Raw genomic sequence first — 25,108 nt, 5'->3', positions numbered from 1 at the left:
GGGCATGATCCAGGCTAGGAGAGTTCTTCTGCCCTGAGGAATATGTAACTGGTCTGCCTGGACCATCCCCACCCCCACACATACACACACAGATTGGGACATTCGTCGGGCTGGCCTGACACAAGATGGGGTGTGAAGCCCTCCCCACACCTCATCCCGGCCCCATGCGCTCACCGAGACTCACCAGATTTTCCACATCGTCGTCGTCATCATTTATCCCATCATCCTCGTCATCGGTCGTGAACAGGTGAGGCTTATCAGTCCCCAGGAGTAGGTACTCCCACCTCACAGGGTCTCCCAGGTCAAAGACCAAGTCCTGATGGGGAAGGGATACACTGAGTGCACTCCACTGCCGCCACACCCCCATCTGCTCTAAGGGATGGTGGAAACAGCTGCTCTGAGAGTAGAGAAGGGACCTGGGGCCGGGTCTCAGAGGGCCAGAATGTTAGCTCCAGGCAGCCTCTCAGAGTCCATCCCCACCCTTCTCATTTTAATGAGGAAACTGAGGCTCAGAGGAGGGGTGGTGGGGGGACTTGATGCGTGTTGTCCAATCTCCCTGTAAAGCAATCCATTATTGGTCTCTGTGAGAGGCTCAGAAACCTCTGGGCTGGGATAGGCTGGATTTGGAGGTCACTCTGCGAGGGCTGGAGAGTGTCCGGGGCAGTGTTCAGAGCAAATGCAAGCCAAGGACAGGCTACTCTCTAGAGATTTTAAGGGAGGGGGCATCTGACCACTCCCAAGAAACCTCAGGTTTAAAATAAGACCTCCTCATGTTGGCTGTAACCTCCATTAATAATTACAACATGGAATGTACAAAGGATGAATCTAAGAAAACTGAAAGTCGTCAAAAATGAAATGGAACGCATAACCATCAATATCCTAGGCATTAGTGAGCTGAAATGGACTGGGATTGGCCATTCTGAATGGGACAATCACATGGTCTACTATGGCGGGAATGACAACTTGAAGAGGAATGGCGTTGCATTCATCGTCAAAAAGAACATTTCAAGATACATCCTGAAATACAACTGCTCTCAGTGGTAGGGTGATAGCCATACACCTACAAGGAAGACCTACAAGTTAATACCACTATTATTCAATTTACACACCGACCACTAAGTCCAAAGATAAACTAAGAGGTCACTGAAAAGACAGGAAAGAAAGAAAAGACCAAGATGGATGTCAGAGGATACTCTGAAACTTGCTCTTCAGCATCGTGCAGCTAAAGCAAAAGGAAGAATTGATGAAGTAAGAGAACTGAACAGAAGCTTTCAAAAGGCCTCTCGAGAAGACAAAGTAAAGTATTATAATGACATGTGCAAAGAGCTGGAGATGGAAAACCAAAAGGGAAGAACACACTCGGCGTTTCTCAAGCTGAAAGAACTGAAGAAAAAATTCAAGCCTCGAGTTGCAGTAGTGAAGGATTCCATGGGGAAAATATTAAACAACACAGGAAGCATCAAAAGAAGATGGAAGGAATACACGGAGTCATTATACCAAAAAGAATTAGTCGATATTCAACCATTTCAAGAGGTGGCATATGATCGGGAACCGATGGTACTGAAGGAAGAAGTCCAAGCTGCTCTGAAGGCATTGGCAAAAAACAAGGCTCCAGGAACTGATGGAATATCAATTGAAATGTTTCAACGAACAGATGCAGCCCTGGAGGTGCTCATTCGTCTATGCCAAGAAATATGGAAGACAACTTCCTGGCCAACTGACTGGAAGAGATCCATATTTATGCCTAGTTCCAAGAAAGGTGATGCAACCGAATGTGGAAATTATAGAACAATATCATTAATATCACACGCAAGCAAAATTTTGCTGAAGATCATTCATAAATGGCTGCAGCAGTGTATCGAAAGGGAACTGCCAGAAATTCAGGCCGGTTTCAGAAGAGGACGTGGAACCAGGGATATCATTGCTGATGTCAGAGGGATCCTGGCTGAAAGCAGAGAATACCAGAAGGATGTTTACCTGTGTTTTATTGACTATGCAAAGGCATTCGACTGCGTGGATCATAACAAACTATAGATAACACTGCGAAGAATGGGAATTCCAGAACACTTAATTGTGCTCTTGAGGAACCTTTCCATAGATCAAGAGGCAGTTGTTCGGACAGAACAAGGGGATACTGATTGGTTGAAAGTCAGGAACGGTGTGTGTCAGGGTTGTATTCTTTCACCATACCTATTTAATCTGTATGCTGAACAAATAATACGAGAAGCTGGACTATATGAAGAAGAATGGGGCATCAGGATTGGAGGAAGACTCATTAACAACCTGTGTTATGCAGATGACACAACCTTGCTTGCTGAAAGTGAAGAGGACTTGAAGCACTTACTAATGAAGATCAAAGACCACAGCCTTCAGTATGGATTACACCTCAACATAAAGAAAACAAAAATCCTCACAACTGGACTAATGAGCAACATCATGATAAACGGAGAAAAGATTGAAGTTGTCAAGGATTTCATTTTACTTGGATCCACAATCAACAGCCATGGAAGCAGCCGTCAAGAAATCAAAAGACGCATTGCATTGGGTAAATCTGCTGCAGAGGACCTCTTCAAAGTGTTGAAGAGCAAAGATGTCACCCTGAAGACTAAGGTGTGCCTGACCCAAGCCATCGTATTTTCAGTCACATCATATGCATGTGAAAGCTGGACAATGAATAAGGAAGACCGAAAAAGAGTTGACAGCTTTGAATTGTGGTGTTGGCGAAGAATATTGAATACACCATGGACTGCCAAAAGAACGAACAAATCTGTCTTGGAGGAAGTGGGGCCAGAACGCTCCTTAGAGGCAAGTATGGTGAGACTGCGTCTTACACACTTTGAACATGTCAGGAGGGATCAGTCCCTGGAGAAGGACATCAGGCTTGGCAGAGTACAGGGTCAGCAGAAAAGAGGAAGACTCTCAACGAGGTGGATTGACAAAGTGGCTGCAACAATGAGCTCAAGCATAACAAACAGTACCAACTCGACGGCACCTAACAACAAAAACACTGCCACCAACTTCTGCAGTCTGAAATTGATTGAACATACAATCAGGATGCACTGATAATTACTGGTGATTGGAATGCAAAAGTTGGAAACGAAGAAGAATCGCTAGTTGGAAAAAATGGCCTTGGTGATAGAAACAATGCTGGAGACTGCAATGATAGAATTTTGCAAGACCAATGACTTATTTATCGCAAATACCTTTTTCAACAACATAAACGATGACTACACACGTGAACCTTGCCAGATGGAATACACAGGAATCAAATCGACTACATCTGTGGAAAGAAATAATGAAAAAGCTCAATATCATCAGGCAGAACAAGGCCAGGCGCCAACTGTGGAACAGACCATCAATTGCTTATATGCAAGTTCAACTTGAAGCTGAAGAAAATTAGAACAATTCCATGAGAGCAAAAGTACGACCTTGAGTATATCCCACCTGAATTTAGAGGCCATCTCAAGAATAGATTTGATGCGTTGAATACTAATGACTGAAGACCAGACGAGTTGTGGAATGACATCAAGGACATCATACATGAAGAAAGCAAGAGGTCATTAAAAAGACAGAAAAGAAAAAAAAGACCAAAACGGATGTCAGAAAAGACTCTGAAACTTGCTCTTGAACATAGAGAAGCTAAAGCAAAAGGAAGAAATGATGAGTAAAAGGGCTGAACAGAAGATTTCGAAGGGCAGCTCAAGAAGACAAAGAAAAGTATTATAATAACATGTGCAAAGACCTGGATATAAAAAAACCAAAAGGGAAGAACATACTTGGTATTTCTAAAGCTGAAAGAACTGAAGAAAAAAATTCAAGCTTTGAGTTGCAATAGTGAAGGATTCTACAGGCAAAATATTGAATGACACAGGAAGCATCAAAAGAAGACGGAAGGATACACAGAGTCACGATACCAAAAAAAATTGGCCAACATTCAACCATTTCAGGAGGTAGCATATGATCAGGAATCGATGGTACTGAAGGAAGAGGTCCAAGCTTCACCGAAGGCACTGGCGAAAAACAAGGCTCCAGGAATTGACAAAATACCGATTGAGATGTTTCAACAAATGAATGCAGCACTGGAAGCGCTCACTCATCTATGCCAAGAAATATGGAAGACAGCTACCTGTCCAAACAACTGGAAGAAATCCATATTTATGCCTATTCCAAAGAAAGGTGATCCAACAGAATGCGAAAATTATCGAACAATACAATTAACATCCCATGCAAGTAAAATTTTCCTGAAGATCATTCAAAAGCGGCTACTGAGGTATGCCCACCTGGAACTGCCAGAAATTCAAGCCAGATTCAGAAGAGGACGTGGAACAAGGGATATCATTGCTGATGTCAGATGGATCCTGGCTGAAAGCAGAGAATACCAGAAGGATGTTTACCTGTGTTTTATTGACTATGCAAAGCAATCAACTGTGTGGATCATAACAAATTATGGATAACATTGAGAAGAATGGAAATTCCAGAACATTTAATTGTACTCACGAGGAACGTGTATATAGATCAAGAGGCAGTAGCTCAAACAAAACAAGGGGTGCGCGTCAAACTTGTATCCTTTCAACATACTTACTCAGTCTGTGTGCTGAGCTAATAATTTGAGAAGCTGGACTATATGAAGAACGGGGAATCAGGATTGGAGGAAGACTCATTAACAATGTGCATTATACAGATGACACAACCTCGCTTGCTGAAAGTGAAGAGGACTTGAAGCACTAGCTGAAGATCAAAAGACTACAGCCTTCAGTATGGATTACACCTCAACATAAAACAAAAATCCTCACAACAGGGCCAATAAGGAACATCACGATAAATGGAGAAAATACTGAAGTTGTCAAGGATTTCATTTTACTTGGATCCACAATCAACACCCATGGAAGCAGCAGTCAAGAAATTAAACAACGTATTGCATTGGGCAAATCTGCTACAAAAGTGTTAAAAAAGGAAAGATGTCACCTTGAAGACTAAGGTACGCCTGATTCAAGCTCTGGTGATTTCGATCACCTCATATGCAAGCAAAAGCTGGGCAACGGACAAGGAAGACCAAAGGAGAACTGATGCCTTTCAATCACAGTGCTGGCGGAGAATATTATATAAACCATGGACTGTCAAAAGAACGAACAAATCTGTCTTGGAAGAAGTACAGCCAGAATGCTCCTTAGAATCAAGGATGGCGAGACTCATATACTTTGGACATGTTATTAGGAGGGATCAGTCCCTAAAGAAGGACGTCATGCTTGGTAAAGTAGAGGGTCAGTGAAAAAGAGGAAGACCCTCAACAAGACGGATTGACGCAGGGGCTGCAGTAATGGGCTCGAGCATAATAACGACTGTGAGGACGGGGAAGGACTGGGGAGTGTTTTGCTCTGTTGTACATAGGGTCGCTGTGAGTTGAAAGCTACTGGATGGCACCTAACAACAACAACAACAGTTTGCATTTGGCTGGTAACCAAAAGGTTGCCAGTTCAAAACCTACCCAGCAGCACTGTGGAAGAAAGGCTCGATGATCTGCTCTCGTAAAGATTACAATCCAGAAAACCCTCTGGAGCAGCTCTACTCTGTAACATATGGGGTTGCCAGGAGTCAGAATCAACTCAACAGCATAAGACAACAACAACAACATGTTGTTTACCCATGCCAGGAGAAGGGATTAGGCAGGGCATATGTGGAGGTCGAACATAAGAGGCAGATGGGGGATTTCTCCCTGTGCTGTGGTCCTCCACCTTCATTTGACCCCAGCTCACCTAAGGAATAAGATCAGTTCCCTCAGTCAAAGTGGCTCACTTGCCAGGTAGTTCCTAGCAGATGAGGGGCACCGCACATTCCAACCCACCTCCCCAGGACCTTGTGCCCTACTCCCAGAATCAGTGTTCCAGAAGAAGATCAAAGGTCAAAGAAAAGCTGCCCATAAGGGGCTTTAACATTAAGCTGCCCCGAGCAGGCCAGCCCTAATCCTAGTCCTTAACATCATGTCTGAGCCCTGGCGGGGCTCCTGAGGATGACTCTGCTCTAGCAGGTTGGGGGAGGGAGAGAACTGATGACGGGAAGGGAGAGAACTGGTCCTAGGTACAGCAGTGATTGGAATAGTCAAAGGTGAGTGGAGAGGAACCAAATTGTACAGATGTTTGCATTTCTTTAAATCTTGTCCTAAATTCTGTCATTTTTATAAGAAGTGAGTGTTGTTGTTAGTGGCATCGAGTGGGCTCCCAACTCATGGTGACCCCAGGCACAACTGAACAAAATGCTGCCGAGTCCTGCACCATCTCCATGATTGGTTGCAGATTAGACTGTTGTGATCCACAGGGTTTTCAATGGCTGATTTTAAGAAGCAGAACCAGGCCTTTCTTCCTAGTCCATCTCAGTCTGGAAGCTCCACTGAAACCTGTTCAGCATGATAGCAACACGCAAGCCTCTCTCTACTGACAGATGGGTGGTGGCAGTGCATTGGCTGGAAATTCAGCCACGGGCTCCCACATGGAAGGCAAGGATCCTATCACTGAACCCCCTCTACTTCCATAAACAACAAAGTACCCAGTGCCATCATTATTATCATGCTTTGCTACTTTAAAATCAATAATATTTATCTATACCAGCAATAGCCAACTAAAATGTATAATGAAAAATTAAGATACCCACCACAAGAGCAACAATATCTATAAACTATCTAGGAATTAACTAAAAATACAAAAGCCATGTTCATGGGTGGAAGTAGACTGCCACCTCTTTCTCCTGAGGAGCAGCTGTAGATTCAAACCACCGACCTATCGGATAGCAGCCAAGCGCATAACCACTGCGTCACCAGGGCTCAGTGACTTAATATGTAGGAAGCATTAAGATGTGAATCTTTCATATTGATACATAAACTCATCATCATGCCAAATAACATTGAAGTTCAATTTTTTTTTTTAAGGCTTTGAAAACCAAAAGTGGAAAAAGCTCAAATGTCCATCAGGGGATGAACAGATAAACAAATCATGGCCTATCCATAACAATGAAATGTACTTTCAAAGCATGAATTTTATGGAATGTGAATTATAGCTCAATAAAGAAAAGCAGAACAATCAGTGTAAAAATTCACCCAGTTGGTAGAATAAAGGGGGAAATCATATGATCATTTTAATAGATGCAGAAAAAGCATTTGATAAAAACAAATTTTGATTAACAAAAAAACTGCTAGAAAACTGAAGAAGAGAAAGGAATCTTCTTAGTCTGATAAACAGTAGCTACAATAAAAACCTACAGTTAAAAAAAAACTGGTTATAATACATGGGTAACTAAAAAAAATAACTGCTTATTGTAAATGTTGTTAGGTGCCATCACGTTGATTTCAACTCATAGCAACTCCACATGACAGAGTAGAACTGCCCCATAGAGTTTTCTTGGCTATAATTTTTATGGAAGCAGATTGCCAGATCCCTCTCTCTCAGACCTTCTGGGTGGGTTCGAACTGCCAACTTTTTGGATAGCAACCTAGCATTCAACCATTTGTACCATCAGTACTCCTTATAATAAATGGGTAACTGTTAAAAAAAAAAAAAACTATAGTAAACATCATATGAATAATGAAATGTTAAGATATTAAGGCTTTCCTTCTGAATCAGAAACGAGACAAGGATGCCCACAATCCCCACTTATATCTGACATTTTACTGGAGGTACTAAACAGAGAAAGGAAACGAGGGAAAGAAACAAAAATTATAAGGATTGAAAAGGAAGAAACAAAACTGTCACAATTCATCTATAGGATTGTATATGTAGAAAATCCTTAATTATTGTCATGGATTGAATTGTGCCCCCCAAAATATCTGTCAACTTGACTAGGTCATGATTCCCAGTATTGTATGACTGTCTACCATTTTGTCATCTGATGTGATTTCCCTATATGTTGTAAATCCTATCACTATGATGTAAAGAGATGGATTAGTGGCAGTTACATTGATAAGATCTACCGCATTAGATAGTGTCTTAAGCCAATCTCTTTCGAGATATAAAAGAGAGAAGTGAGCAGAGAGACGCCGGGACCCCACACCACCAAGAAAGCAGTTCTGGGAGCAGAGCGCATCCTTTGGACCTGAAGTTCCTGCACTTAGATGCTCCCAGACCAAGGGAAGACTAATGACAAAGACCTTCCTCCAGAGTCGACAGAGAGAAAGCCTTCCTCTGGAGCTGGCACCTTGAATTCGGACTTCGAGCCTACTAGACTGTGAAAGAACAAACTTCTCTTTATTAAAGCCATTCACCTGTGGCATTTCTCTTATAGCAGCACTAGATGACTAAGACAATTATTATAATTAATAAGTTAAAACTTCCTGCATTTTCAAATGAAACGATAATGCAATACCATTACATACTTAATAGAATAGCTAAAACTAAAAAGAGGCTATATTAGTGTTGACAATGGTGTAGAGCACCTGGAACTCTCATATGCTGCCAGTGGGAGTGTAGATCGGTGCAATCGTTTTATCTACAAAACTGAACACAGGGATATCCTATGGCCACCAATTCCACTCCCAGGTATTTACCAAACAGAAATTAGTATACAAGTTCATCAGAACACATGTACAAGAATGTTCATAGCAGCACTATTCAAAATAGTCCCAGACTGGAATGATCTAAATGTGTACCAATTATGGAATGGATAAATAAATTCTGGTATATTCAACAATAAAGAAATCAATAAACAGGGAAAATGAACAAACTCCAGCTACACACAAAACATGGATGAATCTCATAAAACATAATCCTGAGGGAAAGTATCAGATATAATAGAGTATATACTGTATGATTCAATTTATACAAAGTCCAAAAACAGACAAAATCAATGTATGTTGGTAGAAGTCAGGATAGTACTTAACTTTGGGGAGGATGGAAGGGATAGTGACCAGGAGGGGACATGAGGGACTTGTGGGGTACTGGTCCTGGTTATGCAGGTGTGTTCGGTATGTGATAATTCAATGAGGTATGAGTGCTCTTCTGTGCACTCTAGCAAAAAAAGAATATAAAGTAAGCAACTGAAACACACACACATGTATCAGTGCCATTTACATAAATTAAAAATACATGTATACCTTTGGGGGAGGGTGGTGCAAATGGTTAACTCGCTTAGCTGCTAACTGAAAGTTTGGAGGTTCCAGTCCACTCAGAGGCTCCTTGGAAGAAAGGCCTGGTGATTTACTTCCCAAAACTTCAGCCATTGAAAACCCTATGGAGCACAATTCTACCCCGACACACATGGGGTCACTGCGAGTCAGAATCGGCTCCAGGGCACCCGGTTAGTAACTGGACACAAGGAGGCCATCTGGGGTGTGGCTGATGTTCTGTTATTTCTTCATCTCTACTCAATCTATGGAAATTCGCTGAGCTGTGCACTCAGGATGGCTGTAGTTTTCTACGTGTATGTTACACTTCAATACAGAGTTTTTAGAAATTCATTAACACAAGCAATCCACATTTTAAAAGGATACATCCATCAAAAGAGAGACAACAGTCACATCAGAATGGCTACTTACGGGCAAAGGGGTGGCTATGGGGACTCAGCTCAGGGGCAGTCCAAAGCCCTTATGTCTTGGCGGCTGGTTCTCCCTACAGGTCTGATCACTTTCATCTTCCCCTCCACACCGCCCCCCCAACTGTCCCTGCCACAGCCACAGCCACCCAGGCCCCCTCCTGGGCACCTTGCAGCCATTCCAGCAGTCCTGCATGTTGACCCAGTAGTTCTTGTGGTTCCAGAGGCTCTCAATGCCTAGGAAGTGGCTGTCCTGGGTGCTGTAGCTGCGTGCTGTGAATGCATCGATGAAGAAGCTCTCGGGCACCTCGCGCTTCCCTGACAGCACCAGGACCCAGCAGTGCACCCGCAGGCCATGCAGGGGGTCGGGTGCTGCCTTCTCCGCCTCCTGCACAGGAGAGGTGGGAGACCATGGTCACATGGGTGGGGAGGAGAGAGTCAGGGGTCCAGCAAGAGAGCCTAGTTCTGATCCTGACTGCACCATTGGCTTGAGGACATCATCCTGCCCTGAGCCCATTTTCTTATCAATAAAATGGGAGGCTTTCACATGAACTATGGTTTACAAACTGGACTCTTTGGAATTCTAGGGTATCTGGGATTTATTGGCTTTGTATGTTGTGATTCTGGGTGAGATTTCATCCAAAGAAGGGTAATGGAACATCATATGGCTCGGCCTTGCCAGTCTCCCTCTGGGAGGACTTTGACTGTGCCATGTCCATTATTGTATCCCTAGGGTTTGGACCAGGGGGGAAACTCAGAAAACGGTAGGTGGAAGGGAATGATGGAAAGAGGGAGGATGAGAGTGTGGATGGATGGAAGGGGAGATGGGTGGATGGATGGGAGGAGGGAAGGATGGGAGGATGGATGAATGGGAGGATGGATGATTGAAGCAGGATGGGAGGATGGGTGGGAGTAGAAGAGTAGATGGAAGGATGGGTGATGGAGGGAGAGATGGGAGGATGGATGATGAAAAAAGAGATGGGAAGATAGATAAGTGTTGGAAGGAGAGAGAGGAAGATTTATGGGTGATGGAAGGAGAGATGAGGATGGCTGGATGGGTGGGTGGATGGGTGGGTGGAGGATGGATGGATGGATGGATGGATGGATGGATGGATGGATGGATGGATGGATGGATGGATGGATGGATGGATGGATGGATGGATGATGAGAGGAGATATGGGAGGCTGAATGATGTCAGGGGAGATGAGAGGATGGACAGATGGGTGGATGGATGGATGGGAGGGTAGATGTAGGTATGTCTCCAGTGAAGAGTCTGGAACAAGGAGAGTGCCAGAGCTGCACTGGGAATCCATGAAATGCATTCCTTCCCTGACCTGTGTTTGTTTCCCCACTCACAGCAGCCCTTCTCATTAGCTGAGCTGGGGGTGGGGACTGAGGACTGTGGACTCACCATGAGGCGCTCCTCTTCCTCCCTCAGCCGCTTCTCCTCTGCAGTTTTGATCTCCTCCTGTCTCTTCATCTCCTGGTCCTGCTCAAACCTGCTGGTCAGGTCCCTGGGGGGTTTGATGGCATACTTCTTAGGTGGTGCCTTTTCCTCTGCATGGACCACCTGTCACCGAAGAGAAGAAATGGGTCAATGGCCCTGAACCACCCACCACACACACTTTGAGAGCTGAGGACTTCCCAACAGTCCCTCCAGGCAGGAAATCACAGTTCCTTGACTATATGGGTTTTCTGGCCCTACATGCAGACAAAGGCTCAGCTCCAGCTCTGTGACCTTAGGTACATCTTGTCATCTCTGAACCCCAGGCTCATCTGTAACATATTAGTGAGAATATTAAGCACCCTCAGAACCAGGGTTGTTCTGAGTAGTAGACACAATAAAATGCCCACGTAAGATGCCTCCCAGGGTGGGAGCTCAGGAGACATGGCCTTCTCCTTTCTCCACAGCGAGTGCCAGTTATGTGACCCCATCTGCGAAGTGGGGCAAATTAAAAAGGGTGTCAGGATTTTCAGATTTTGCCATTGGAGGGTTTCATATGTTGACTTAAAGTAAGAGTTTGCTGGGAAAGGGAAGTGATGAAATTCTGTGTGTATGTGTGTGTGTGTGTGTGCGTGTGTGTGTACAAGAATGCACGCTAAGGTGGCAAGAAAGATTGGCAGAAAAGACCACTGCAGAGGCTGCAGAAGGGGTCTGCTGCAGTTAAGAGGCAGAAAGAGCATATCTCCAGGGTTTAGAGTCTGACCCACCTGGGCTTCCATCCATGGGTCTCCACTGAGCAGCTGTGTGACTTTGGTCACATTATTTTACCTTCCAATTTCATTTGAACACACTCATCTGTAGAATAACAGTTGCCATGGAGTCGATTTCGACTCATGGTGACCCCATGTGTGTCAGAGTAGAACTGTGCTCCTTAGGGTTTTCAATGGTTGGTTTTTCAGAAGTCGATTGTCAGGCCTTTCCTCTGAGGTGGCTCTGGGTGGACTCAAATCTCCATCCTTTTGGTTAGCAGCTGAGTGTGTTAACTGCATCACCTATGGACTCCCACTTGTAGAATAAACCAAATCCAAACCCATTGCCATTGAGTCAATTCTGACCGATAGTGACTGTTCAGGACAGAGTAGAACTACCCCATGGGGTTTCTGAGGAGCAGCTGGTGACTTCAAACTGCCAACCTTTTGGTTAGCAGCTGAGCCCTCAACACAACCACTACCTGCTGGAGGGCTGGTAACCTTTTTTTTTTCGCTCTTAGAAAGGGGCCTTTTTACCTGAAATAAAAGAACCAAATGTCTGTCCATTTGTTTGTTATTTCATTACATGAAAACGTCTAGACAGATTTTTAACGAGTGTATAGGGTAAATGTGAAATATCATTAGGTGTCGTCCAGTCATGTGCCACCAGGCCTCCATCCGTAGAATAGGAGTGATAATTCCTACCACACTGGGCAGTTGTGAGGAGTAGCTAAGTCAGTGGACATCAAAGCAGTTTATAAAACAGAAAGTTCTCTGCATCTGTTAGTCCTGATGTTTCCATTATTAAGATCCTGACTATGGCTGAGACATGGGCCTGTGTGTGAGCTCACAGGCCTTTGGGACCAAAAGTTTTTTCTTGGAGTGGGGGTGGGGGTGGCCTGAGGGGGAAGGCTCTCTCCCTCCTTCTCACCCTCACTCCACCAGAGCACCCACCTGGGTCCCACAGGGCTCACACAGGTGCAACACAGGTACACGTATACCTGCTGGGTGTTCTGGGGCCCTGGATGCCAACCCCTGACTTGCAGACAACCACAGGGGCTTGGCTCTAACCACAGAGCTCCAGAGCTCATTCAAGCTCATTTAAAGTGTCTTCTGTGTGCAGTACGACAATTTTCCAAATATAAAGAGATGCTTTATGATTCCGAAAATTAAAATGCATTTAAGGCTGTCTCTTGTGTCCCCAGCAGCCTCCAGCCATTATGGAGATCTCAATCAACAGCCATAAAAACACAAACACAACCACTACCTGCTGGAGGGCTGGTAACCTTTTTTTTTTTTGCTCTTAGAAAGGGGCCTTTTTACCTGAAATAAAAGAACCAAATGTCTGTCCATTTGTTTGTTATTTCATTACATGAAAACGTCTAGACAGATTTTTAACGAGTGTATAGGGTAAATGTGAAATATCATTAGGTGTCGTCCAGTCATTTTTGACTCATAGCAACCCCATGTGATAGAGTAGACCTGCCTCATTGGGTTTTCTAGGCTGTAATCTTTTTGGGAGCAGATCACCAGGTCTTTCTTCCATGGACCCATTGGCTGGGTTCAAATCGCCGACCTTTCAGTTAGCAGTCAAGTGCTTAACCATTGCACTACCAGGACTCCTGGAATAGTTTCACTTAAAATGCAAGCCATATCACCAAAACTCATTGCCGCTGAGTCGACTCCAACTCATAGTGACCCTATAGGACAGAGTAGAACTGCTCCGTAGGCTTTCCAAGGCTGTAAATCTTTACGGAAGCAGATTGCCACATCTTTCTCCTGTAGAGTCACTGGTGGGTTCGAACGACCAACCTTTCCATTAACAGCCTAGTGCTTTAACCACTATGATACCAGGGTGCCTTATAAGCCACGTAGAACTCACAAAATTTACCTACTCGGGGGCATAGTAGCTGAAACTGAGTTACAACCAGGAGGAGGGAGAGCTGGTTTGGAGAACTGGGCTGTATGTGGTAAGGCGCTGAGGCAGAGAAGTCAACAGTGGTTGGATTTATGAACGAATGGCAAGTAGAAGCTGCCAGGGCAGCTGAGGGGCTGCCTGGTGATAGTGCTGCTTCTAGGGCTGGAGCAGGGTTAGAGGCTGCAGGGACACTTTTTTTTTTTAAATTGATGACATACCAGGCAAGGAGCCCTGATGGCACAATGGTTAAATGCTCAGCTGCTAACGGAAAGTTGGTAGTTTGAACCCACCCAGCTGCTCCATGGGAAAAAAGACCTAGAGATCTGCTCCCGTAAAGATTACAGCCTAGAAAGTCCAATGGGGGCAGTTCTCTGTCACAAAGGGTTGCTATAAGTTGAAATAGACTCAACAGTACCCAACAACAGCAACAACGACAACATGCCATGCACTGGGTGGGTACTAAGGATACAAAGTTGAAAACTCAAGCAATTCCCAAACCCTGCCAGGCATTAGAATCTCTGAGGAGCTTATTTGTTTCTTACAGGGTGTCCTGACTGAGGCCCTGCCTCACAACCACACCCATGGCTCTGAATCATACAGCAGGTCTGGGAAAAAGATGGAATATTCCAACTTTCCACCTTCGGCTTTCTCCTCTACACCCAGATATCCATATGTTTTGGCAAAAAGTTTTGGGGCATGTACCTCCCAGTGTAGGTGTATATATTTATTTTTTTTTAATGCAATAACCCCTCATTCCTCTCTCCCTCTAGCCCGTGGTAACCACTGTTCTACTTTTGTCTCTATGTATTTGCCTACACAGATAATGCATGTAGGTGGGATCACAATATTTGTCCTTTTTTGTCTGACTTACTTCACTCAGCATGTTTTCAAGTTTCATCCATGTCATAGCAGGCACTGGAGCCCTGGAGGCACAATGGTTAAGTGCTGGGCCTCTAATCACAAGGTAGGTGGCTCAAACCTACTTAGCTGATATATGGGAAAAAGACTTGGCAATCTGCTTCCGTAAAGATCACAGCCAAGAAAACCCTATGGGGCAGTTCTACTTTGTCCCATGGGATTGCTATGAGTCGAAATCAACTCCACGAGTCCTAACAACAACCATTATTCCACTGTATGGATATACTGCATTTTGTTTATCCATTCATCTGTTGATGGACAATTGGGTTGTTTCCACATTTTGGACATCGTGAATAGTGCTGCAGTGAGCCTTGGTGAAAAAGTATCTCTTTACAGCTGGCCCTGCTTTCAATTTTTTGGGGGGGAGATATATGCCTATGAGTGGAATTGCTGAGTCCCTGGGTGGTGCGAACAGTTAACACGCTAGACTGCTAACTGAAAGGTTGGAGGTTTGAGTCCACCCAGAGGCGCCTTGGAAGAAAGGTGTGGCAATCTACTTCCAAAAAATCACCCTATGGAGCACAGTTCTTCTCAGACAGACACGGGGTCGCCATGAGTTGGAATCAACTCGATGGCAGTTGGTACTGATATAATAACTCTATGTTTAACTTTCTGAGGAACTGCCAAACTTTTCCACAGCGGCTGCACCATTGTATATTCCCACCTACTTCTTCCACATGTCTTTAAGGGTGGGAGTGACAGCAGTGGTAACGCACAATCTGTGAGATGCCCTCGGGCGACATGAGCCTGGCCGTACCTCCTTGGCCTTCACCGTGAGCGGGCACACCTCCCGTGTCAGGTCCATGAGGCACAGGTCCTGTGAGGCGTAGCCGTTGATGCAGTAGGCGTTGTAGCCAGAGCCAATGAGCATGGAGCAGAGCAGCGTGCTGAAGTCAAAGCAGTTGCCCTTCTGGTACTTGAGCACCGTGGTCGAGGAGTACAGGTGCGTGGGCTGGGCACAGCAGGCTGGTCAGCACAGTTGGCACCTGGTGCCCCCACCTGGCCATCCCGCCAGGCACAGCCCACCTGTCAGCGTGTGCCAGCTGGACCCCAGCAGTGCTTTTAACCCTTGTGGGTTAGGGAGCCTGCTAAGACTGAGATGAAAACCACGGACTCCATGCTCAGGAAACACATGCCACATGTTGCATAATTTTAAGAGGCTTGTGAATTTCCTGAAGGAAAACCATGTCTGGCCTGGAGAAGCTTTAAGCATGCTTCTGGGTCCGATGCTCTCTGATTGGCAACTTTATTGTTTTACTCCCAAGTTCCCCTTACTTTCTATGCCCCGCCCTTTCCTTCTCTTCCCTTTATCAGTTCCCCACCATTGACCTGCCCCTTATTTCCTCCCTTCTCAACAAGAAGCTGACTGAGCGGGTCGGGAGCCCAAAGCTGAAGCTGAGTGAGGGCTGTGAGCATGGGGCCTTACCCTCTCTCTCCTTTCCTCACCCCCTAAAGTCGTGAAAATGAGACTCTTTTACCCCTTCCGGGCTTGCTGTGTGACTCTGGGCAAGTGCCCCGCCCTCTCTGGGCCCATTTTCCCATTGCGGGTCTCTGAGAGCTAGGGGCCAGACAGGCTCATGGGCTGTGGCCTGAGCCCAACTAAGCCTCCTTCTCCCAGCTTCAGTCTGTTTTCCCATTTTAAGCTTCAGGGGCCTGAGGATGCATCCTGGAGTGGTGCTTACCGGCTTGAGGGGGTCGGGCAAGGGCATCATGGTGAGGAAGTCGGAGACAAACTGGGCACAGGTGTCCCAGTTGTACAGCTCAGGGTAGGGCATCAGCGTGGGCCGGATGGTCGTGCTCACGAACTTCTGCAAGGGGAGAGACCTGGTGTTATGTATGGAATTGTGTCCCCCCAGATATGTGCTGGAGTTCTAACCCCTATACCTGTGGGTATAATCCCATTTGGCAGAGGATTTTCTTTGTTATATTAAAGTGGCCATATCAGTAGGGTGTGTCTTAACCCCAGTCACTCTGGAGATATAAAAAGAGCAGATTAGACATAGGACAAGCAAGCACAAATGGAGGAAAGATAAATGCCACCTGGAGATCTCCAAGGAATGCCAAGAAGCTGAGACAAGGGTTTCCAGCTACAGCCCACAGAGGGAGCCTTCCCCTAAAAGCCAGTGTCCTGAATTCCGACTTCCAGCCTCCTAAATCGTGAGAAAATAAATTTCTGTTTGTTAAAGCCACCCACTTGTGGTATTTCTGTTACAGCAGCACTAGATGACTAAGACCCTGGCAAGGGAGGCCACGTGCAGTGGGGACCCTGTGAGACTTGTTGCTAGGTGGGACCTTCCTCAAATCCACAGGGAAGGCCCTAGAGGCCGGAGCAGGCTCAGGAGGCCAGGCCCTGTGAACAACAGGTGGCAGGGCAGCCCCTGGCCCTGGTAGCACCAGTTCCCCCACACTGGGTGGTGGCCTAGAGCTAGACCCCAGCTCTGCTACCGACTGTGTAAGCCAAAGCAAGTCCCCTCACCTCTCTGAGCCTCAGTTTCCTCATCCGTAAATGGGGACAATAACAGGACCTATCTTATAGTTGTCCCTGGGTAGCAAAAGTGATTAACACGTTCCACTGCTAACTGAAAGGCTGGCAGTTTGAGTCTACCCAGAGGTGCCTTGAAAGAAAGGCCTGGTGATCTACTTCCGAGAAGCCAGCCACTGAAAACCCTGTGGAGCATAGTTCTACTCTGACACATATGGGGTCACCATGATCAGAACTAACTCAATGGCAACCGTTTGTTTGTTTGTTTGTTTTAATTTTACAGTTGTTGGGGTGTTGGGAAGGTAATGCACAGGCCAGGCATATGGCAGCACTTGGTGGGGCGGCAGGATGACTGGGGAGGCCCCGATCACATCACTGGCACCCAGGGGACATACCAGCTTATTTTGGATGTGGGCTGAATGGGCTTTGAAAGATGTCTTCCTCCCACCTCCAGGAGACCAAGGAGGAGTGTGAGGCCCAGAGAGGCCTTTGAACACTGCCTGGGTCACCCAGCAAGTCGGAGTTGAACAGGGAGCCCCGGTCTTCTGCTTCCTGGGCTCCCCCACTATGGTCCTGGTAGTGTCCTGGTCTCCTTCCCAGGTGTAATGCCCTCCCCTGGGCCTATGGAGGTTCTGGGCCAGGGACAGCTGCACAGCCAGTGCAGCCTCCAGCCCCAGAGGTCGGCCCTGTCCAGCGAAGGGCAGAGAAATAAGACCAAGTAGACCAGGATGGGTCCCAGGGCCTGAGTGTTTCCATCATTCCTTCCAGCCCTGTGAGCCAGAGCAGGTCTCTGAGCCTCCCTGGGTCTCAGTTTCCCCATCTGTAAATGGAAGGCGTGGAATTAATTCAAAGGTTGCAAAACGGCCGCCCACAGGCCAGCAGGGACCCACAGACCTGTTTTATTTGGCCCACCAGGTGATTTTTAAAAATCTGTATTAGCTGCCTGCATTTACAAACCAGAGATTTCCCCCAAAATCCCAGCTCCCCTCAACTCTTGATCTGCTAACCCAAGGTCTGCATTTCCCCTGCCATTAGTGGACCCCCTGGGCTGGGGCCTGTTGGCATTTGAGTTTATGCCCCTGCAGATTAGAAGCTGGGTGGGGCCTGACTCTGCTCTGACCCCCGGGAGGTCTGTGCTGTGGCTGCAGACCCTGGAGAACCCAACCCACCACCCTCCACCTTCCACCCTCTGTTCTCTGTCCCGCCCCCCCAATCCACCCTTCCCCATCCTCTGTCCTCCCCGGCCTTACAGGCACTTCACATTCATTCAGCGGGTACAGTAAGAGGGGCACGCGGTCTGGGCACAGGTGGCTGTACTGGCGAGAGAAGTTGTCTGCCACCTGTAGCAGCTGTTCCTCCCTGGGTGTGTTGACTTTGTAGGAAGGGGGCAGATTGGCGATGTCAATGGTATCATCAGTCCTGTGCCCGCAAGAGGGGTGGCGTTAGTTCGTGGGAGGCCATGCCTGGCACATAGGGGATCCTCAGTCCACCTTAGCTGTGATAGACTCTACCCCTCCCTCATTTAATCCTCACAACTTCGTAGGAGGCAAGTATTATTATCAGACAGAAGAACTCGGGCACAGAGAGGTGAAGTGACTTGCCCAAGGTCACATAGCTAGTAAGACTCAGACCAGGCAGTCTGAAAGCCAAGCCCTCACTCTTATCCACCCATCTCCCTGTCCTGTCCTGGCCCTGCCTCCCAGCCCAGGCACCATCATTCAGTCTGGCTCCTTGGTCCCCAGCCCTGCTTGAAGCCCCAACCCTGGCACTCACGGGGGGTCCCCTGGGATGGGGACCTTGATCTCTGACAGCTTCTGCTCCATGTCTCTCAGCAACTCCGGCGTCAGGGTGGTTGCCTCCTTCCGCAGCAGCTTAGGCATTTTCTCGGGCCTCGAGAGTCGTTCTGCCCCCTCCTCACGCTCGGCCTCCTCCTCCTCCTCCACTTTCTCCCTCAGGACCTCCATCCTGGCGCAGCCCTGGAAATGGAGGAGGGACAAAAGCACTCAGAATGGCTGGTTGGCAGCCGGGGAAGGAGGAGCCAGCAAGCCCACTAGTGTCACTGGGGGGCCTACGAGGTGGTTTTAAGTGGCTTAGATCACAGAGGGAGACAGTGATTCCTTTTAAATTCCTTTTCAGTTGAGGAGAAAGTCTCACTTTGGTGCTAGCACATCTGTAACTTCTTTCTAACACTCGCAAATCTCCCTTTAAAACAAAGGCAAAGCTGGCCTCAGCTATTGTCAGGGCAGCAGGAGGTGACCCAAACTTAAGGTTGATTTCCTTTTAGTATATTTAACAATTATTTTGTCTTTATAGCAAGTGATGCTAATGCTGTAGTATTATAAAGCCTCCTTAAGGCCAATAAAGGAGCACTGGTGGCCCAACGAGGAGCCCTGGTAGCTCAGTGGTAGAAGTGCTCAGCTGCTAACCTAAAGGTTGGCAGTTCAAACCCACCAGCCACTCCATGGGAGAAGATGTGGCAGTCTGCTTCCGTAAAGATTTACAACCTTGGAAACTCTATGGGGCAGTTCTACTTTGTCCTATAGGGTCAATATGAGTTAAAACTGACAGCAATGGATTTGGCTTGGTTTTGGTTTGGTGGTTAAGTGTTCAGCTGCTAACCCAAAGGTTGGGGGTTCAAACCCACCCAGTGGCTCCATGGGAGAGAGACACGGTGGTCTGCTCCCGTAAAGATTACAGCCTAGGAAACCCTATGGGGCAGTTCTATTCTGTCACGTGGGGTCTCTATGAGTTGAAAATCGACTTGATGGTACCTAACAACAAGGCCAATAAGTGAATTGGTTTAAAGTATGATAGTAAGGTGATACAGAATATGGCAACAACAAAAACAAAAAAAATGAAGGTGGCAGGTGAATGATAGCTCATCTCACCAAATTTGGAACTGAGGCGCAGAGAGGGGAAGGGCAGGGCAAAGGCACCCGGATGAGGGGCAGAGTGGGGGATGGGAACACACAGTCTGGGCTCTCCTGGCCAACACCTGTGTCAACCCAAATATGGGTGCCATTTTTCAAGCCATACCAGGGCACTTAGAAAGGCCATAGCGGTGGCCACAGAGCAAAGCTGACCACCAGCTACCAAGCCAAATATCCAGCCCCCCTTTCCAAACTACAGAACCACAATTTTTTGCGGGTAGCAATTGCTCAGTTTAAAATTCTCAGCTTCCCAGACTCCCTTGCAAGTAGGGGTGGCCCTGTGATATCACCCAGTTCTGGCCAATGAAATGTGAGCAGAAGTTGCTGGGAGGGATTTCTGGGAAGACTTAAAAGGGCCAGACCCAGCTGGCACAGACCCTTTGCCCTTGCCCTCCTCCTTCCTCCTGCTTGGAACAGGGATATCAAGTAGGAGGTGGGGCAGCCAATGTGTGACCATGAGATGACCCACACGAAGATGGAAGTCCTGCTAAGGCACGGTGGAAACACTGGGGGAGCCGGGGTCCCTAGTGGCACTGTGAAGCCACCATCTCAGGCCTGGAGTGCCACCTCCAGACTTCCGTGTGAGAAAACTCAGCCTCTATTGTTTAAACCGCCTTCACCAGGTTTCTGCTATAAGCTGCTGAGCCCTGTCCCAGCCAATCTGCCAGCCTCCTGCCTCCAGCTCAGCTCTCTCTAGCACCCCACCTCAAATATCTATTTTCTTCACAACAAACAGAGCACAGGTCCAGAGAGGAGAACTGACCCACAGGATGCATGTGGGGATGAGTAGGGGTGATATTGAGGACTGGGGAGAAAAGAGCAAGGGTGGAGCCAGGACTGAGTAAAGAAAAGGGACCAGGATGGAAAGGCTAGCCCCCTCCCCACAACCCACCCCTGCCCTGCTGCCTCAGCTTCTTGGGGAGGCGAGTGACTGGCCACCAGCCTTGGACCAAGCCTGTTAGGGAGGGAAAACCTGGTCCGATCTCATATATACCACTTCCATTTGATGATGGAGTGCTGCTGTGCACGTCCGACTCTATGACTTTGTGTGTCACACAACACCCATTTCATGATGGGCAGCTCAGGGCTCCTGGTGACTTGGTGGCTCATAGTTAAGCATTCAGCCTCTACAAAGGCTCAGTAACAAGCCAAAAACTGTTTCTCAAAGGAGAGTAGTTATCTGCAGAGGATGGCGGGGCTTTCGTCCAAAAGCTAGGTGTCCGCACTGTGATTTACCAATTTAAAAGCAAACAAACAAAACCCCATTGCCATCAAGTTGATTCCAATTCATAGCAATCCTACAGAACAGAGTAGAGCTGCCCCACAGGGCGTCCAAAGCTGTAAATCTTTATGGAAGCTAACTACCACATCTTTCTCCCTCGGAGCAGCTGGTGGGTTCAACCCACCAACCTTTTGCTTGGCAGCCGAGCACTTAGGAACTGCATCACCAGGACTCCTGATTTACCAATAGGGGGCTGTCAACAGCATCTCTATCTGCCACGGACACTTACAGTACCATTGGATCTGCTAGATTATACGGCCCAAGTGGCAGAGCAGCTTCCATGCTTGCCTGGACCTGAACCTGTGACGATTCTATGAGGTAGACACTATTATGATAGAAAAAGATGGAAAAATTGAGGCCTAGGGAGGCTAAGCGTACTGACAAAGCTAGTAAGTGGCAGGCAGATCTGGGATTTGAACCCATATATTTCTGGCTCTGAAATCCACGTTCTTAAGGGCCTAATGAGATGGGGGAAGTCTCAGAGGGATGGTGGGGATGGAGGTGGAGACTGAGGTGAGCAAGAAAAGAAGTGTGACTGGAAAAGGCCAAGGTGCCAGAGACACTGCTATCACTGGGATTGGTGTCACCCAGTGTGGTAACTCACGGTGTCACCCCCTCCCTCATGGACCACCTCCCATACCAGACCGTAAGAATCCTTAACAATGTTTTTTGTACTAATGTTACCCATAAATTGTAATTCCCGTATCTCACCCCTTCTTTTCCTTTAATTACTACTGCATTCTCAAAAACGTTATTGATACAGGTCCACAAGTACTAATTACAACAATATTGTAGCTAAAACATCAGAAAATTTGACAAAATCAGCAACTAGGAAAACACCAACAGCAAGTGTATGTAGCATGCCAACGAAACCACGCAATTCGAAGCACAGTTGTAATTGGGTGGTAAAGACAGCTCCGACCGGAGGGCATTAGAAGGTTCAAAAAGTAAATTAGCCTAGAGTTTCGGCCTTGTAAATAGAGTGATACATGTAAGCTGGGCTCGTGAAAAATGTTTTTGTTGTTATAACTAACTATAGGGATATTTTTATTAAAAATAATAAATTTCTGCTGAAACACTGCACAAAAATTTTATAGACAGTCATTTTGGTGTCACCCCCTCTGACAGTGTCACCGGTGTGGTCAGCACCTCCTGCACCCTCCAAGTTTCCTGGGCCCTCTCCAGAGGCCATGGACTCTGAACCCCCTCCCCAGCAGCAGCCTCTTCCTACACACACACACACACACACACACACACACACACACACACACGAGACAGAGACAGACAGAGACAGAGAGACAGAGACAGAGAGAGACAGAGAAAACTTCCCCAGAAAGTTAGTGCGGGAGGCCTCCAGGCTGAAAAGCCCTCTTACCACCACCACCACTACCCTGTCAGGTAGGGTCTAGCCACCCGCAGTCCTCTGCTCTCTCCTCACCCCTTTGAGGGACAGCCTGTAGTGTCTGTTAGCCCATCTCCATAGGAACACTTTTCCGGAAGCTGGGGGCGGGTCTTGGGAGAGGAGGCTTCTGGGAAATGTAGTCTTCTCTGACTGCAGGTTCAGGCACAGAAGACCCTTGGGTACAGGTCCCTCTGCTGGTGCTGGTACTGAAGCCAGCTTATATGAGCCCACAAGAGCTGATTATTAATGTGCATTTCTCCGGTTATGAATGATTTTACACTTGTCTTCGTGTGCTAACTTGTTTGTCTTAGATGTTTCCTCCTCTGAAAACGCCTGTTTGAAACCTCTGCCCGTTTTTATCTATTGAGGAAGTCTTCTCGTGTTGGTTGGCAAAATTTCCACATGTTAATTTCTGGTTGGTTTTTGATGTTGCAGATATCTTCTCCCATTTTGTCATATGTCTGATAACTTTGTCCATGGTCCTTCATTAAACAGAAAGCCTTAATTTTGATGTAATGTATCTGGCTTTGATCTAATGTTTTGTGATTTTGAATTTTTGTTGGAGAAGTCCTTCCTTGCCCCTAACTCACAAAGATACTTTCCAACTTTAACTATACAGCACTGTTTCCCCAGTAAGATCTTTAATCTGCCTAGAGCCCAGCTCTGTATGAAGGGTTAAGTAGGGATCCTGTTTTATTTTTCTATGTATAATGAGACAATTTTCCAGCACCATCTATCAGGCCATATGTCCCTTCTTGGTGATCCACCTTGTTGTGTTTTAAGTCCCAGGGGTACATGGGTCTGCCACTGAGGCCTCTGGTCTGTTTCCCTAGTGGTCTTGCCTATTCCTGCACAGATTGCCACCGTGGCCTTGTAATGTCTTCATATCTGGAGGCAAGTCTTCCTTCTAAGCCCTTCTTTCATTAAGGTTGACTTAGCTCTTTGAGGACTACATGCCTCCATATAAACCACAGAATAAATTTTTTGAGAGTCTATAAAATAAAATCAACTGGAATCTTTATTGTAATTTCATTGAATTAATAAATTCTCTGTGAGGGGGGTTTATATTTTAATATTAAGTTGTCTATCTGAGAGCACAGAGTAAATACATCTTATTTCCTTGTATATTTTATATTATAATGAAAAAATACTAGAAATGAAGAAACTTGGGCAGAACAGAGAGAACAGGCAGGGTGCCGAGGTGAAGAGGACACTCCCTGTGGCACCTGGAGCACCACGGGACCCTAAGACCTTATAAGGTGATGATCAGGACAAAGCCTGGCTTAGCCACACACATGCCCACTGGTCTCTAATTTAATCCTTCATCAACCCTTTGGGCAGCTACTGTTATCCCTACTTTAAAACAAAAAACTATTGCCATCAAGTTGGTTCTAAATCACGGTGACCCTGTGTGTGTCAGACTATAGGGTTTTCAGTGGCTGGTTTTTCAGAATTAGACTGCCAGGCCTTTCTTTTGAGGCACCTCTGGTTGGACTTGAACTTCCAATCTTTTGGCTAGCAGCTGCTAGTTAACCATTTGCACCATCCAGGTACTCCTACTTTACAGGCTGAGGAAGGTGAGGAATTTGCCCCAGGCAAGTTGCAGAAGCAGAATTTGGACCAGGCAGGCAGACCTCAGGGTCTGCACTCTCACCCTCAGTGCCATCCCACCTCCTGGGCTGTGTTTGTTACCCTTCAATGGTTGGGAACCCTGTCCATCTACTCTAGGCCTTGGGATATGTTTTTGCCACAACTCCTCTTGGCCTCAGCACAGTGTCCAGCTTGACCCTCAGAGCCACAGTTTGTAGAGACCCCAGGTGATAAGGGACCCTAGCCCCTCAGCCCCTGCCTGGACCTAGGGTGGAGAACCAGCTAGAACAGGAGCACACCCCAAAGTTGGCTACATCTCCCCATCTGTACCAGGAAATGAGCCCATTCCGGCCTGCGATTTGGTTAGCCCCACATACTGGTGAGCATGTCTGAGAAAGCCACAGGCCAGGGTTTCCCTTGAGACTAGGAGGTCAGGGACAAGACGATAATTCTTGAATCCAGGGAATGCCCTGGGAGGAGGTGTCAGCAGCTCGGGAAGCGCCTGTTGTTGTTGTTGTGTGCCATCGTGTTGATTCTGACTCATAGTGACCCTGTAGGGCAGAGAGGAACTACCTTATAGGGTTTCCAAGGCTGTAATCTTTACGGAAGCAAACTGCCAGGTCTTTTCTCCTGTAGAGTGGCTGGTAAGTTTGAACCACTCACCTTTTGGTTAGCAGCTGAGTGCTTAACCATTGCACCATCAGGGCTCCCTAGGGCACCTAGCCCTAGCTTCAGCCCAACTTGCCGAGTGGCTCTGGGCAGGTTGCTGGGCCTCTCTGGGGCTCCAGTTCCTTGTCCCAGTGCAGAGCTGGTCTGTTGGCAGAGTTATAGAGGAAATCTGGAAGGGACCTTTAACCTCACGCTCTTATTTTACATCTAG

General features: G+C 46.8%; 1 protein-coding gene across 4 annotated transcripts in view; it reads right to left on the bottom strand.

Moving 5' to 3' along the window:
• DRC7 (dynein regulatory complex subunit 7) overlaps window positions 1-25,108 on the bottom strand; it is a 44,319-nt gene that overhangs the window by 17,839 nt on the left and 1,372 nt on the right. For 2 of the 4 annotated variants that reach the window (XM_049864469.1, XM_049864471.1), the window contains exons 1-8: window positions 22,612-22,685; window positions 18,798-19,000; window positions 18,275-18,443; window positions 16,225-16,350; window positions 15,300-15,494; window positions 10,925-11,083; window positions 9,683-9,901; window positions 185-316 (exon numbers count right to left, since the gene is read on the bottom strand). In XM_049864469.1, the coding sequence (XP_049720426.1) occupies window positions 185-316; window positions 9,683-9,901; window positions 10,925-11,083; window positions 15,300-15,494; window positions 16,225-16,350; window positions 18,275-18,443; window positions 18,798-18,988 (1,191 nt within the window). In that variant the 5' untranslated portion in view covers window positions 18,989-19,000; window positions 22,612-22,685. Of the gene's footprint in view, window positions 1-184; window positions 317-9,682; window positions 9,902-10,924; window positions 11,084-15,299; window positions 15,495-16,224; window positions 16,351-17,419; window positions 17,845-18,274; window positions 18,444-18,797; window positions 19,001-22,611; window positions 22,686-25,108 lie in introns of those variants that run through there. The other 2 variants (XM_049864470.1, XM_049864473.1) reach the window with 2 other exon arrangements.

This window comes from Elephas maximus, chromosome 21 (genome assembly GCF_024166365.1).
Source record: "Elephas maximus indicus isolate mEleMax1 chromosome 21, mEleMax1 primary haplotype, whole genome shotgun sequence".
Taxonomy (NCBI): domain Eukaryota; kingdom Metazoa; phylum Chordata; class Mammalia; order Proboscidea; family Elephantidae; genus Elephas; species Elephas maximus.
This window is presented reverse-complemented; position numbering and strand designations above follow the sequence as displayed.